The sequence below is a fragment of the Aotus nancymaae genome, unplaced genomic scaffold (assembly GCF_030222135.1).
Source record: "Aotus nancymaae isolate 86718 unplaced genomic scaffold, 86718_ANA_hifiasm-v0.15.2.pri h1tg000040l, whole genome shotgun sequence".
NCBI lineage: Eukaryota > Metazoa > Chordata > Mammalia > Primates > Aotidae > Aotus > Aotus nancymaae.
The window spans coordinates 16,871,162-16,886,781 of record NW_026988454.1 but is presented as its reverse complement, the minus strand read 5'-3'; the positions used below and the strand labels follow the sequence as shown (position 1 = coordinate 16,886,781).

At 43.9% G+C, this 15,620-nt stretch overlaps 1 protein-coding gene across 2 annotated transcripts in view; it reads left to right on the top strand.

Moving 5' to 3' along the window:
• Positions 1-15,620, top strand: part of MTHFD1L (methylenetetrahydrofolate dehydrogenase (NADP+ dependent) 1 like) — a 227,448-nt gene that overhangs the window by 167,555 nt on the left and 44,273 nt on the right. For both annotated transcript variants that reach the window (XM_064360573.1, XM_064360574.1), the window contains exons 25-26: positions 7,871-7,978; positions 10,321-10,473. In XM_064360573.1, coding sequence (XP_064216643.1) covers positions 7,871-7,978; positions 10,321-10,473 — 261 coding nt within the window. The remainder of the gene's footprint in view (positions 1-7,870; positions 7,979-10,320; positions 10,474-15,620) is intronic.

The following is a 15,620-nucleotide window of genomic DNA, read 5'->3' as shown; positions in this document are numbered from 1 at the left end:
GGCCTCATTAAGAGATGCTAGGGCCTTGACAGTGGAGTATTATGCAGTGTTTCATGGGTCTTCTGAAAGGTTTTTCAGAGTTGCTGACTTTAGAAGTTGGTCTCTGAGTAAGATGAGACATCCCTACGTTACAAAGCCTTCATGGATCTTTCTTTCTAACACTTCATTTTTAAACTTTTGTTCCATTTCATTTTATTTTGTCCATTGTTAGTCGCCAAAAAAAATATATTATTATTATTACTTTTGAGGCGGAATTTTGTTCTTGTTGCCCAGGCTGGAGTGCAATTGTGCGATCTCAGCTCGTTGCAACCTCCACCTCCCGGGTTCAAGTGATTCTCCTCCCTCAGCCTCCTGAGTAGCTGGGATTACAGGCATGCACCACCACACCCAGCTAATTTTGTATTCTTCGTAGACAGGGGTTTGATCATGTTGGTCAGGCTGGTCTGGAACTCCCAACCTCAGGTGATCCACCCGCCTCAGCCTCCCAAAGTGCTGGGATTACAGGCATGAGCCACCACACCTGGCACCAAAAAATGATTTTAAGATGTACCTGCTTTTCTAGAATATACAGATCAGTTTTATTCCACTAAAAAGCAGGACTTAAATAATTTAATTGTAGAATCCCAGTGGGCATTTCCAGAGCCTTTCCAGGAAGGATATACTGTCTAACTTGGAGTGACTCAGCTTCTGGGATCCAGTTCACCACACTTACAAATTGAATTTCATAAAGCATGAAGGTCACCAAATCCTCGTCTGTTCCTCTGTGGTGTCACTCAGTAGTGTTTATGTTGTGCCTGCTCTGTGGGAGAGACTGTGCCACCAATATCACCATTGCTCACTGTTATTTTCTGGACCCATACTGCCCAGTATCCCATGTGGCTAAGATGGACAGTTCAGTTTCTGTGTTGCTCCAGTCACATTTCCAATACTTCTAATAGCCACAAAAGGCAAGTGAACACACAATACAATACATCTTCCATTGTGGCAGAAAGTGGCAGTGGACAGCTCTGTTCTAGAGTATTTCTGTTTCATATGTATTAAGGAATTAATGTATAGTATGAGGAGGGTTACATTTTTGTTGAATATGAAGATTTGATGTAATTTTAGTTCAAAATTGGCCAAAGATACAAGTATAGACACCAGGCTTTTGAAGTAGCTAATACGTTAAGCAGCTGTGCATCGTACACACAGAATATTCACTGTGTATGCACCGTATTCAGCCCTGGGTTTGACACCGTGTCACCTTGGCCTCCGCCTTTCTTTCCCTTCTTTGCCTGTTGAGATTTCTCCTGTCCTTTCTTTAATGCACTATTCCACTATTCCAGCTCTGTTCCTTTTCTTTTTTCTTTTTTTTTTGAGGTGCAGTCTCACACTGTCACCCAGGCTGGAGTGCAATGGCGCAATCTCGGCTCACTGCAACCTCCACCTCCCAAGTTCAAGCAATTCTTCTGCCTCAGCCTCCCAAGTAGCTGGGATTATAGGTGCCCGCCACCATACCCAGCTAACTTTTTGTAGAGATAGGGGTTTCACCATGTTGGCCAGGCTGGTCTCGAACTTCTGACCTCGTGTTCCACCCACCTCGGCCTCCCAAAGTGCTGGGATTACAGGCATGAGCCACCGCGCCCGGCCTATTCCAGCTCTTTTTCAATGTCTTACCAGCTTTTGCTGATTTTCAGGCCTCCCTCTGTAATCTGTGATCTCTTGACTTTAATAGTAATGTTTATGTGGTCTTAACTCCACACTCTATTGTGTCATACTTGTTTATTGTGACTCATTGTCCCCAGTCCATCAGAAGGTCTTTGTACACAAAGTCCCTGAAGCTCTACGGTCAACACCCTGACATCTTGAAAGGACTTGCCGTAGGTGGGTATTTGGTCACTTAGCAGATGCCTGTGGGATCTTACTTTGTGCAAGCCCCTCTCCGAGGTATAATGCGGCAAGTCAATATATTAGTCAATATTTACAGAACCAAGAGAAGGCCAGCGATGATTAATGCATAAACAGTCGTAAACTGTTTGGCCATTTTGTTTATAAAAGCTATCATTTGCCACAGAGAAGTACAAGTGAATATCAAGTTCAGATCAAGACGTTTGGGCTGAGCTCGGCTTTTTCTTTCTCCTTTCGGGAGTACACTTCTCCCCCAAATCAAGCAGAGTAGCCGTAGGCAGTTCCTTGCCTGCTGACACAATGTAAAAAGATGGCACGCAAGGGGAGGACCTTTTTGGGGCAGAGCTTAGTGTTTGCACTAAACTCAAAAGATACGTTAACTGAGATATTTTTATTTCCTTATTTGTACTTGTGATGAAAAACAAAAACTGTAGCAGGAGTCACAAGAGTCCTTTGGCCATGGGCTTTGTAGCTGTGAGATGAAGCCCTTTATTCAGCATGTGGCTGCAGGATTGCAGCTCAGGCTGTAGATCGTGTGTTTGCTTCGGGTCCTGGGAAACAGTATCATACCTGTGGAAACCAGCAGAATGCACCTTCATCTCCTCCAGTGGTGGCGAGGCTGAGGCTGGGCAGCGGAAGTGCCGAGTGCTGGGCAGCTTTGGGCTGGTTAGATAGCAGTTCTGCTGAGAAGCACACAGCCCTGGCAATGAGGTTGAGGCAGAGAAGCAAGGCTGCCCTGTTGGGATTCACTCGTACTGCTGGCCTGTCAGTACCATCACGTGTGGGTGGTCACAATTGTCCTACAGGAAGTAAACCACAACTACTCAGCTCATGCAGTCAGCCTGGCACCTCCTTGAAATTCCCAAAACACTTAACAATAAACATTGATTGGAAAGGAAGATAGTTTAGTTATTAACAAAAAAAAAAATGTATATTGCTTCTTGCCCAAAAGAATTGAAAGCAGGGACTCAAGCAGGTCCTTGTGCACCCCTGTTCATGCAGCACTGTTCTCAGTAGCTGAAAGGTGGGAATCCCCTTGTCTGTCAGCAGGGATAAGCTAAATGTGGCACACACATACCATGGAACATTATTCAGCCTTGGGAAGGGCACCTGGTATCACGTGGATGAACCTGGAGGACATTATGCTAAATGAAATGCGCCAGACACAAAAGGACCGATACTACATGATTCCGCTTGCAGGGGTCTGTAGAGCAGTCAGATTCATAGATGGAAAGTAGAATGGTGGTTGTCAGGGCCTGAGAGGAGGGGCATGGACAATTGCTGCTTAATGGGTAGAGTTTCGGTTTTGCTAAATACCAAGAGTTCTCGAGGTTGGTTGCACAGCACTGTAAATGGACTTAACGCTACTGAATTGTACACTTAGAAATGGTTAAAATGGTAAATCAGGCCAGGCCTTGTAGCTTACGGCTATAAACCCAGCATTTTGTGAGTCTGAGGTAGGCACATCGCATGAGTTCAGGAGTTCAAGACCAGCCTGGGCAACATAGCAAGACGTGCATCTCACAGAAATTTTGGAAATTAGCTGGTGGCATGCACCTGTAGTCCTAGCTACGCAGTATGTAGGAGGCTCACTTGAGCCCAGGAGGTTGAGGCTGCAGTGAGCCATGATCATGGTACTGAACTCTGGAATGAGACTCTGGGTCACAAAAAAGAAAAGAAGATGGTAAATTACATGCTATGTGTATTTTACCAAAGTTAAAGTTCTTAAAAATAGATATTTCAGGCCGGTCACAGTGGGTCATGCCGATAATCCCAGCACTTTGGGAGGCCGAGGCAAGCGGTTCACCTGAGTTCAGGAATTCAGACCAGTCTGACCAACATGGTAAAACCCCGCCTCTACTAAAAATACAAAATAAGCCAGGCGTGGTGGCACATGTCTCTATTCCCAGCTACTTGGGAGGCTAAGGCAGGAGAATCGCTTGAACCAGGAGGTGGAGGTTGCAGCAGTGAGGCAAGATCTCTCCATTGCACTCCAGCCTGAGTGACAGAGCAAGACTCCTCAAAAAAAAAACCAAAAATGTTGCTCCTTGCAAGGCATTAGCCAACCAGCAGCAGAGCTCTTGTCAGTTTCAGTACGGTGTTGGGAGCAAGCACTTGGGTGCGTAGGCTGCTCATGATCTAAGATTCATGGAAAAAGTCGTCATCGCTGTTACCTGCAGCACCTCAACACCTGAATTTTCTTATCATCCAGTGTGACTATTGAACCACATGGATCCCACGTTTAGTCAATAGGCAATACGGAAATGCTCTTTGTTCAACTGTATATTGAGGGCCTTGTATATATTCCAGGGGCTGTCTTATATCTTGCCTCTAGGTAAATAAGAGATGGTCCTGAGCCTCAAAGAGTTTATCAGCCATTCTTTATTCTTCAGCTAATGTGAGTGGTGAATCTTTTACATTAGAAGTTACCCATGCTGGGTACACCTGTAATCCCAGCAACTCGGGTGTTCAATGCGAGAAAATCGCTGGAGGCCAGGAGTTTGAGACCAGCCTGGGCAGCATGGTGAGACCGCATCTCTACCAAAAATTAAAAAAAAAAAAGAAATTACCCTTAAATTTCTCTCTCTAACCCAACCTCAACTTTGCACTCAGGCAGTAACTCTTTGTACAATATTCCTGGTACCATACACCTCCTTATACAGAACCCTCCGGGCAAGGACAGGTCACTGCTGAGTGAGAGAGCTCTGTTATTACAGTTCTTCCTTAAACACTGCACTCAAAACTACTTCCTTCTAACTTTTGTCCCTTGGTTCACATTCTGCCCTCCTTTCGATTTGTTACGTGGCATGGTTTACAAGAGGCCCCCTGCCCTCCAAGCAATTTCAGTGTCTGTGATGCTGCTGAGTCTCCTGTGATAGTCCCCACTCGGGCTCCATTCATACACCCCAAGATTGCATGAGTTTTTACTGGCAGTCACTCAGTCAGGCCTCAGTGAATCCTTGTCCTCTGAAGTCGCAGGTAGGAGCTCCACAAGGGCATCTAGATGTCCGAGAAGAGGATGCTCACATGTGCCTAAGGGTCATCCATGAAGGCTTCGTGGAGGAGGTGGCTTTGGGGATAGATCTTAGAGAGCTCAGAGAGTTTTAACAAAGGTTGGTCCTTGAAGATTAATAATCTTTTGACTTAATAAATATTTGCATATATCTTCTCCCAGTCTGTCTCTTATTTTTTGACCTTGCTTATAAGATCTTCTCTTAAAACAAGTTTTAAATTGTGCTGTAGTGGAATCTATACAACATTTCCTTTATGGCTTATTCTGTCGTTACCTCATTTAAGAAATCCTTTTCTACTTGAGGATAATAGAGTTCCCGCTGTTTTCTTCCAATATTATAGTTATAATTTTCAAGTTTATGCCTTTGTTCCATATTGGGTTTATTTGGAGGCCTGGTATGTGGTAGGAATCTAATTACATTTCTCTCCAGCCAAAAGTCAGATGGTAGTCAGCCTTTCTCTGTTGCTTCATGTCACCCTCTATTATATTCTATCCCGCACATGCTGAGGTATCTTTGTGGGTCTTTCTTCTTTTTCCATTGATGAATTTGTCTATACTCATGGAATTATTAGCATGGTTTTGTGGTATGATTGATAGCTAGTAGAAGAGTCCTCTTTCTTTGTTCTTTTGGTTTTGTTTATTTTTAATCTGACTATTTATGCCATTACCCTGTGTTAGTTCACTCTCAAGTTGCTATAAAGGAATCCCCGAGACTAGTTAACGCATAAAGAAAAGTAATTTATTTTGGCTCATGGTTCTCAAGGCTGTAGAGGCATGGCACCAGCATCTGCTGGGCTTCTGGTGAGGGCCGCAGGAAACTTCCACTCAGGGCAGAAGGGGAAGGGGAAGCCAGCACGTTACCTGGTAAGAGGAGGAGCGAGAGAGGGGGTGGGAAGTGCCACACTCTTTTAAACAAGCAGATCTCTCGAGAACTCAGAATGAGAACTCACTCATTATCACAAGGACAGCACCAAGCCATTCATGAGGGATCCACCCCATGACCCAAACACCTCCTACCAGGCCCCACCTCCAACATTGCGGATTACATGGCACCATTAGATTTGGAGGGGACTGACATCCAAATGAGATCAACCCTTTGTTGTCAGGTTTAGAACTAGTTGGCCGAGTAATCAAAAATGATCTTGGGATTTTTATTGGAATTGCATTGAACTGAGTAGCTTTCAGAGAAGTGATGTCTGTGCAGTATTAAGTCTCCTCATCCACGAGCAAACTATTTTTCTCCATTGACTCAGACTCTTTTTATGTCCCTCAGTGAAAGGTTATAAGGCTTGCACCTTCACTTCTTTTTTATTTGTAGGAATATCCAATATTTAAGTTTCAGACCACAGAACAAGTCTACAGTAATAAAAACTGTAGTAATGGAAAACAGGTTTTGAAGCAGTTTTGGGGGAAGAGTGTGCTAGCTTTTATTTATTTTCTCTTGTTGGGTAACTCTTGTATCAACAGTATTTTATACAAATGTGACACTTGATGTTGCCAAGCAGTCCTTGAGGCACACTACAGGAGACTTGTGCCCCTTGGTTGACATCTGTTCTATCAGCATTTGGTTTAGCAGTTGTTTACCAAATAGTAAATCCAGTAATTGCATCATTCATATGCTTATTTGTTTATTTATTTTGAGACAGTCTTGCTCTGTCACCCAGGCCTGGAGTGCAGGGGCGCAATCTTGGCTCACTGCAACCTCCGCCTCTCAGGGTCAAGGTATTCTCCTGCCTCAGCCTCCCGAGTAGCTGAGATTACAGACATGTGCCACCATGCCCGGCTAGTGTTTGTAGTTTTAGTAGAGACGTGGTTTCACCATATTTCCCCGGCTGGTCTTGAACACCTGACCTCAAGTGATCCACCCACCTCAGCCTCCCAAAGTGCTGGGATTACAGGCATGAACCACCGCACCTGGCCACATATGCATTTCTACCCACAGAAAAATTATGGAAAATTTTGCCAAATGTGTTTCTTAAATTTAGAATTACTTTATCTGTGGAATATTCCTTTCCTAATGAATCATTCTTGTTTCTGAAGATCCCTTGCCATATGCTACCAGCAGTCTGTGTCCAGGTTTTCAGTCTAACATTATGGAAATCATCTCCCCCAACACACTTATTTGCCTGTATCTAGTCTTCTCATGTTTCTTCCATGCCACGTGATTTCTCATAATTTGCTAAAGTGACAGTAGGTTCAGCCTCTGATTTTCCCATATAGTGTTTGATCACATCACCGTTTATGTTAAAATCTCAGTCCATTACTGCTCACGAAAAAAATACTTGTTTTTTAGTATTGCTGGGAGACTCCTGTCCTGACATATATGATTATTAAAAAACTATACTAAACAGGCCAGGCGTGATGGCTCATGCCTATAATCCCAGCACTTTGGGAGGCCGAGATGGACAGGTTGTTGAGCCCAGGAGTTCAAGACCAGCTTGAGCAACATGGTGAAACCCAGTCTCTATAAAAAATGCAAAAAAAAGAAGAAAAATCAGCTTGCTGTGGTGGTGAACCCCTGTAGCTACTCAGGAGGCTGTGATGGGAGGATCACTTGAACCTGAGGGGATGAGGCTGCAGTGAGCTGAGATCATGCCACTGCACTCCAGCCTAGGTGACAGAGTAATACTCTGTCTCAAAAAAAAAGAAAGAAAGAAATTATAGTAAACTACATTTTTTTAAATGCTGCAGTGGATACAAATGATTACAACTAGATAAGCAGCCTCTAAACTGCCTGAATACCTAAGGCTTGTTTGCTAGTTGACATCTGATCTATTTCCAGCACTGACAATTTCAGTGCTTTAAGGGTGATGAAAGGAAAAAAGAGGGTTTGCTAGGAATTCTGCAGTCGCTGAAGGGGTACCCTGATAGGGAATTTTAAGCAATTACAGAAAGTCTCTTAAAACTTTTTAAAAAATCTTTAACCATGATTAAACTTACACAATTTTGTTTTCATTTGTCTTTCTCCAGCTTCCAATTGTGGAAAAGATAAGAACCATTGCCCAGGCTGTCTATGGAGCCAAAGATATCGAACTCTCTCCTGAGGCACAAGCCAAAATAGATCGTTATACTCAACAGGTAAAAGTTGTACTTTCAGGGGGGAAAAAACCCACCTTAGGCTCTCATAATACTCAGCTTGACTTGAGGATTTGTACATGTCTTACCAGCACTCACCTTTGCTTAATCTATTTTATGGTTAACAAATATTAAATTAATATCCTCAGGTAGAGTGTAGATTATATTTAGAACTTTATGGTGAGGCATATATCCTCCGATCTATGCATCATTGACTTCTGTGACTATAAATGTGTCCGATATGGGTGGTATCTCTGTTTGTAGGTGATGTGTGATCTTTCTTCCCTCCCACTCAGCCCAAAATGTTGAAACTGTCCTTTGGAGTACAGCTGCAGAGTCAGATTTAGATGAATTGCAATGCTTCCTTTTCCTTGCAGGCCTCTTACTACCTTAAAAAATGCTAGCATGGTGCCAGGGTCGGCAAACAGGAGCGCAGCCTGTAAAGATGGGAATGTTTGGTGTTCTTCTTATGCAAGCAGTTCGTTGGCTTTTTACTGAGCTTGCCCACTGAGGTTGAAGGCTCTATCATCTTCTACCTCTAGCCACTGACAAAGGCAAGTAGGCAAGCAGCTGAGAAGGTGGCTGTGATCTGACAGCATGTGTCGCCATCTAGACCAATGACAGTCACAATCAATCAACTCCATTCCAGGAGGCTCAGCCACCTTCACCAAAAGGACTATATGCCTCGAGTGTCCCCCCTACTTTGGTGTAATCAGTCAGAACACGTTGAGAGCCTGCTGGCTAGAGAAATTCATGATGGATAGTGTTGACCTTTTCTTTCAAAAAAATTCCCCAACTCCTTATGCTTTTTTGTAAACCAATTTGAAATTTTGTTACATGCTACCATTACCAGCCAGGGTATTTATTCTCCCAGGTTTGTTAAAATAGTCAGCAACTGAGAAAATTCTGAATTCTTAGAATTTTCCCTGTATGTTCTTGGCTTATCCTTTACAAAAAGGATTCCCAAGCACTGCTCTGTGCGCTGGCGTTGTGGTGTTCATTCATGTGCAATGAACCAAGTAAAATCAGGTCATTCTCATGAGGTTGGTTTGGGGGTTTTTTTTTTCCCATGAGTTTTTAGTAATGGAATTTAAGGCTATCATTTAATACGTCCTTTCTCCTTTCAGTGTTAAAATGTTATTTCCTTTATGGAGTAATCTGGTGATAGTATATGGCATTTTGGTTGGGGTTTTTGTTTTTTTCTTTTTAATATGCCTACTGACAAAATTTTTACATTAGCAAACACATATTAATTCATTGAAAGTATTTCAATATTTAGCCATATCTGAAATTCAAAATTCTGGCACCATTTATGAAAGGCAGTTGTGATTATCCTCTAGCAAAATTCTCATCAGTATAGGAGAGTGGAGATTTCAAAAAGAAAATGGTCACAAGCCCACGCCCTCCCTGAATTGTCAAGTCTCTAAGATAGTTTTAGGCTAAATCTTAGGAAAATTTGACCTGGGTTACTCTGAAGATTGCATTCCCTTTATCTCTGTCTATCAAGGAAATAGTCCTTAAAAGTTGTGTCAATTGGGTATGGTGCTTACGCCTATAATCCCAGCACTTTGGGAGGCCAAGGCAGGAGGATCACTTGAAGCCAGGAGTTTGAGACTATGCTGGGCAACATCACAAAACTCTCATCTCTATTTTTATTTTTTAAAACAGTTAGTGTCAAGTATGTGGATGTAATGAATTAGCAAAGCCTCTAAAGGAACATTTTGTGCCATTTAATCAGAACCAGGCTTCGAGGACACTGTCCTTTTTGTGAGACACTACATGTGACTTCCTGCTCTTTCACCTTTGGAACTCTGGGTCAGACATAGACTTTGGTCCTTAAAAACAAGAAGCTTAAATAGTGACCTCATCTTAGTTCTTATAATGTAATCGCACATCAAATAGCCATGATTCATAAACCAACACAAAGGGGCCCTTTGCTTCCTGACCGACTGCAAGAGCGAGTGAACATGACTAAAAGCCTCGCCTCTCTCCAGGCTACCTTGCTGGGTCTCAGATATTAATAGTCTTGGAAAGTGGTTTCTACAGCTGCTGCCTTGCCTGAAAATAGCCACGCTTTCCCCAAACATGCGCATAACACTGCTTCTCTTAAAGAGAACCTCCAAAATAAACAGTAGTCGCCCTTGACCTGCTAAACAGTCATCGCATAGAGATGAGTTTTTATCCTCACCTTCTTGCTTGTTCAATGAACAAGGAGTAACAAGCAGCTCCTGCGTGTGCCCCGATCTGAGCCGGCATACCATCGCCGCTGAGACTGTGTAAAGTGCAAATTGAAAAACACAGCAGACTAACATACCAGTGAACACATTTTCTTTCCTTTCTTACAGGGTTTTGGAAATTTGCCCATCTGCATGGCAAAGACCCACCTTTCTCTGTCTCACCAACCTGACAAAAAAGGTGTACCAAGAGACTTCATCTTACCCATCAGTGATGTCCGAGCCAGCATAGGCGCCGGGTTCATTTACCCTTTGGTTGGAACGGTGAGTGAGTCACATTTTCCAAAAACCCTCCCCATTCTGCATTGCTGTGGTTCCTCAAATCATTATGCTCCACCTACTCTTTAAAAATCATGTATTAGGGAGTAATTAATAGCACAGTATTTGCTGTTTTTCTAAACACTCTGTCTCACCTACCTTTGCCATTGTAGTTTGGGTTTTTCTTTTCTTAGATCATGTGTTCAGGATCCTTAGAGTCATAATATTAATTTCCTTCCAAAGGCAAATAAGAGCATCACTTGGGAGAATTCAGTCTGTTATTTAAATGGTAGCATGGCTTAGGACAGTGGTTGTCAACCTTTATCACACATGGCACTCAAAATGATGTTGTACCGTGGTGGAGTTGACTGCTCATGCCAGGCGGGATCAGCCAGTCACCCCAAGGGCTGGGGAAAGCAGTCCTCACCTCTCCCACTTCCCCAGCACATCAGGTGGGAAGCTCTGACTTAGGAAATTAGCGAATCACATGAGTTCTCATTTTCGATGTTGTTGTGATGGGATTGCTTTGCTGTTGGATGATTATTCTGTTATTTTGTGTTATCTGTGGGTGTAAAGGAGATGAGCAGAGAAATAAAAGCTTATCAAAGGGCTTAAAATCCATGATGATGTGCTTCATTCATAAACTGCTTCATTATAGCTACACAGTGATAGCCTTCCGTTGGTACCATCAGTGGCCTAAATTTGACCTCTTGTCATGGGAGTGCTCCTGAATTTGATTTAGAACAAGAAGAAATTCTTAAAACCTGTCAGATCCCATGGCAAGCAAAGAAAAAAAATTTATAACCCATCATTATCATCATCATCATCATCATCATCATCACAAAGTGATCTGAGCCCAAACAGCATACATTATAATAATTTTTTATAATAAACCATGTGGCTCTGTTGTGCACACAAGCAATAGATAAACAAAAAGTACAGATTCTTGCCTTGATATTTACATAGTTCATCTAATACTGGACACATGTTTTTTGAATCTACATTTCTTGAATTCTTCCTGCATGTGAGGCACAGAGATTTTAAGAAGAGCAGATGTGAGATGCATAGGTTTGAACAGCACAGAGGTATCTGGAGAGCGCTGTGTTGGCATTCTGAGCGCCCTCAGAGCCTGTGGGGGTAACAGCTCATTATGCCTGGGACAGAATTTACCCGGGATATGGAGGAAGAGGAGAGTCAAGAATGCTTCAAAAAGGGCTAAACCTCTGAACTGGCAAAACAGAATGAGTTTTGTCTCAAAGGCACCAAAGTACTAATGCATGGCATCCTCCCCTGGGGTGGGGTGGGCCAGTGTGGCTGGAGTTGGATGAGGTGAGGAGGCTGGGGAATGCGATTGGGAGTGGGAGTAGGGATAGCAGGATGGGACCACATGGCCAAGGGTCTTGAAGACCATCGCATAGAACTTGAATCTGATCTCGGACACACTCGGGAGCCAGTGTAGGGTGGGGTTTTTTTGTTTGTTTCTTGGTGTTGCTTCTTGTTTTTTGGGTTTTTTTTGTTTTTGTTTTTTAATAAGGAGAAGAATATGGTCTTATGTGTATTTTAGAAAAATAGCTGTGGCAGCATTGTGGAGAATATTTAGTGAAAAGAGAACCAGGCCCAGCGAGGTGGGTTAATTCAGCTGGGGCCAGAGGCAATCAGGGTCCGTACTTTGGCCACAGACGTAGGTACAGAGGGTGGAGGTCAATTGCAGGTGTACTCCAAAAGTAGCCTCCTACCGTGGGGGCTGGGGGGAGGGACTGTTCTAGCTTGGTCGCTCAGGATGGTGATGCTATTGGTTACGTAAATGACACGGGAAGAGGCCGATTGGCAGGGCCAGGAATGAGCCTGGCTTGGACAGAGAGCTCGGAGGGTTAACAGGATCTAAGGAACAATCTGTGCCTCCACTGGAGATACAGACACAACACTCCAAAGAAAGGGAGGGGAAAGTTGGCCTGGTGGGTTTAAGGATATGGGTGAAGGCAGTCATTAAACAAGAGAGACGCAGTGACAGCAGGAAATCATTGAGAACAGAGTAGAGGAAGACACCCTTGAAACACCCACGTTCACACAGCTGACTCCTCGCAGTGGGGACCTTCCAGGAGGTGGGAAGGAAGCAGCAGCAGCGTGGCAGAGAACATCCAGAAAGTTCCCTCAGATGCTGCTTGCAGAGAACATCTAGAAAGTTCCCTCAGATGCTGCTTGCAGCAGTGTTGACACAGGGAGCAGGGTCCAGATGAAATGGGTTCTGAATGACATTCAGGTCTACAGTTCAGATCAATGGTTGCCAGGAGCTGGGGTAAAGGGAAGTGTTTGACTGCAGAGGGGCAGGAGGGAGCTTTTTGGGATCATGGAAATACCCTGTGTTTTGACTGTGGGGTGATTGCATGGCTATAGACATTCTTCCAGACTCATAGACTTAGACACATGTGTTGCCCAGGCTGGACTCAAACTCCTGGACTCAATCAATCCTCCCACCTCAGCTTCCCAAGTAGCTGTGACTACAGGCTTGTGCCACTGTGCCAGGCCTGTGTATAATTTGATTGTACTTCAGTTAAGAAAAATGGATACTGAAGAGCTTGCTTTCTATTCCTCAAAAGGGCCTCAGCGAAGGCCACTTTACTCTGGACTTTAGTCAGCGAAGGCCGCGGCTTAGGGATTAGAGGGTGGCTAGGCAGTCCAGGCCCAGACAGACTAGACTATCAGAGGAGGTGAGGGGTGACGGAGGTGCCCAAACAGAACATGAAATGGTAGAGTAGCTGAGGAGGTTAGCCTCCTTCACGATCTGTCCTGTCTTACCCCCTGCGGATTCTAAACCCCGCAGTAGTTCATCCAACAAATTCATTCATTTGCCTAATTGCCGCATAAGGCACTCAGCTCGGGGCTACAGGGAGCCCCAGGCTAACGAAGCTTTCTCTGCTTCAGGCAGTTTACAGCTGGTAGATGCAGATAGAAGTGAATTAGCTAAGAGAATAGTTTGGTATAAAAATTGTGCATTTAACTGAAAGCTTAATTCACTTCTGAGCATTTAATAGCCATTAAATAAAAACCAGGGCCTGGCTCAGTGGCTCAAACTTATAATCCCAGCACCTTTGGAAGCCAAGGTAGGAGGATTGCTTCAGGCCGGGAGTTCAAGACCAGCCTGGGCAACATAGCCAGACATCGTCTCCACTTAAACAAAAATTAACCAGGCATGGTGGCACGCAGCTGGAGTCCCAGCTACTCAGGAGGCTGAAGTGGGAGGATTACTTGAGCCCAGGAGTTCGAGACTACAGTGAGCTATGATCATACCATTGCACTCTAGCCTGGGAGATAGAGTAAGACCCCTGTCTCTACGAAAAAGTAGAATAAAATAATAAAAACTACAATATAATTTAAAATCTTTGGAGTCGCTAAACAAATATACAATATGAGTCTCCTCCCACTCCAGCTAACACCACCATATCCAACACCAGCTAAAGACGACAGCTGCTCTGGAAAATCAGAATCTGTTGCTGTGGCTTGTGCCTGGACACCAGGCTGTCCGCTCCTGATGTCACTCTTTGACTTATGACTTGTTAGAAAATGAATGTGTGGGATGACCCTGGAGGAGCGGCTGCAGCTCCCTGGGTTTCCTGAAGTGAGTCCTCTATGTCATTATCTGGTCTTCTCAGCCCTCGGCCGAGTTCCTCCTGTGGCCACACGCGAGGTCACAGTGAGCGTCAGTGCACAGTGATGAAATCCTCCTGGAACAATCGGGTGTGAGGCTTGAGGAAGGGAGTGGTGCCTGGCTACAGAAGTTCCTGGAGGTCAGGAAATCGTCACTGGAGGTGGGGGCCCTAGAAGGCTGCTTTCTATGACAGAGCAGGAAGCCACATGTGTACTGGGACACACGCACCAGAAGGGCCAGGATCTCCTAATAAGGTCTGGTATTTACTTTTACTTGATCCCGTTTCGGGCCTTGCCACAGTCTGGCTGAAATGCCTTGAACATTCATCACCCGGGTAGGAGACAGGATAGTAATTTCCTGCTGAGATGACTGAGGGGAAGCGGAATGGGAACACCAGGGGGACTGGCTCCGGCAGGTGGGAAAATTCTAGCAAAATGAATCACTCTTCTGCTTAGTCACCCAATGTGGGCTTATTAGAGTGCTGCTGAAATACGTATTTATCTATCCCCTCCAGAAAGATAGTCCAAACTGAGACCTCAAGATCAGAAAGGCTCTCATTCTTCCACAGGGCTCATTCATCCACTCAGTGAGTTATTAAATGCCTACAGCACTCCAGGCCATCAACTATGTGGATATGAGAAAGATCCAGCCCTTCCTTCATAAGCCTTATGATAGACTCGAGTAAATAAAACCATACAGGCACCGAATGCGGCGGGCTTTATAAGAAAGGCAGAAAGCCCCCCTTGTTGTGTCCTTGAAGGAGGCAGAGAAGCTCCCCTCTGGCTCTAGTTACAGAATCCGAACCCAAGCAAGTCCATCCTTGAAAATAAACATCTCCAGCATTGCTGGCTTTGGAAGACCCCATGGTGAGATACTGGAGCTTTTTTTCCCTCCCGATTTTGCTTTCTAAATATTTACTTTTACTTTGCATCTTCACTTGTAGGCCAGACTTTTTTTTTCTACCATTGAATTATTTCATCATGTTCACCACAATCAAATAATAATAATAAATACTATCACCTGGTGTAACAGCTTGCCTAGTCTATTTCACTTACCATGCTGTTGTTGCTGAAGCTCCCAGCACAAGCATTCCCAGTTTATGGACATCTAAGACCTTTGCTCTCATTCTTACATGTATTGGTAGTGTTTTCCATATTTCTTTATGGTAGCAATTTTTCTTTCCTAAAATAACTTTCTTCATTCCTCGTAAGCTTCATATGTATTTTACATATTCTTGCCTCTTTTTTATGATATTATACATATTCTTGAAAGCTAGAAAATAATACAAGATTATTGACTGGCATAGTACCACTGAATACATCTTTTTATAAGAAATAGTTAGTTTCTAATACACATCTTTGTCCGGGCGTGGTGGCTTACAGCTGTAATCCCAGCATTTTGGGAGACCAAGGCAGGCAGATCACCTGAAGTCAGGAATTTGAGACCAGTCTAGTCAACATGGTGAAACCCTGTCTCTACAAAAATACAAAAAAATTAGCTGGACATG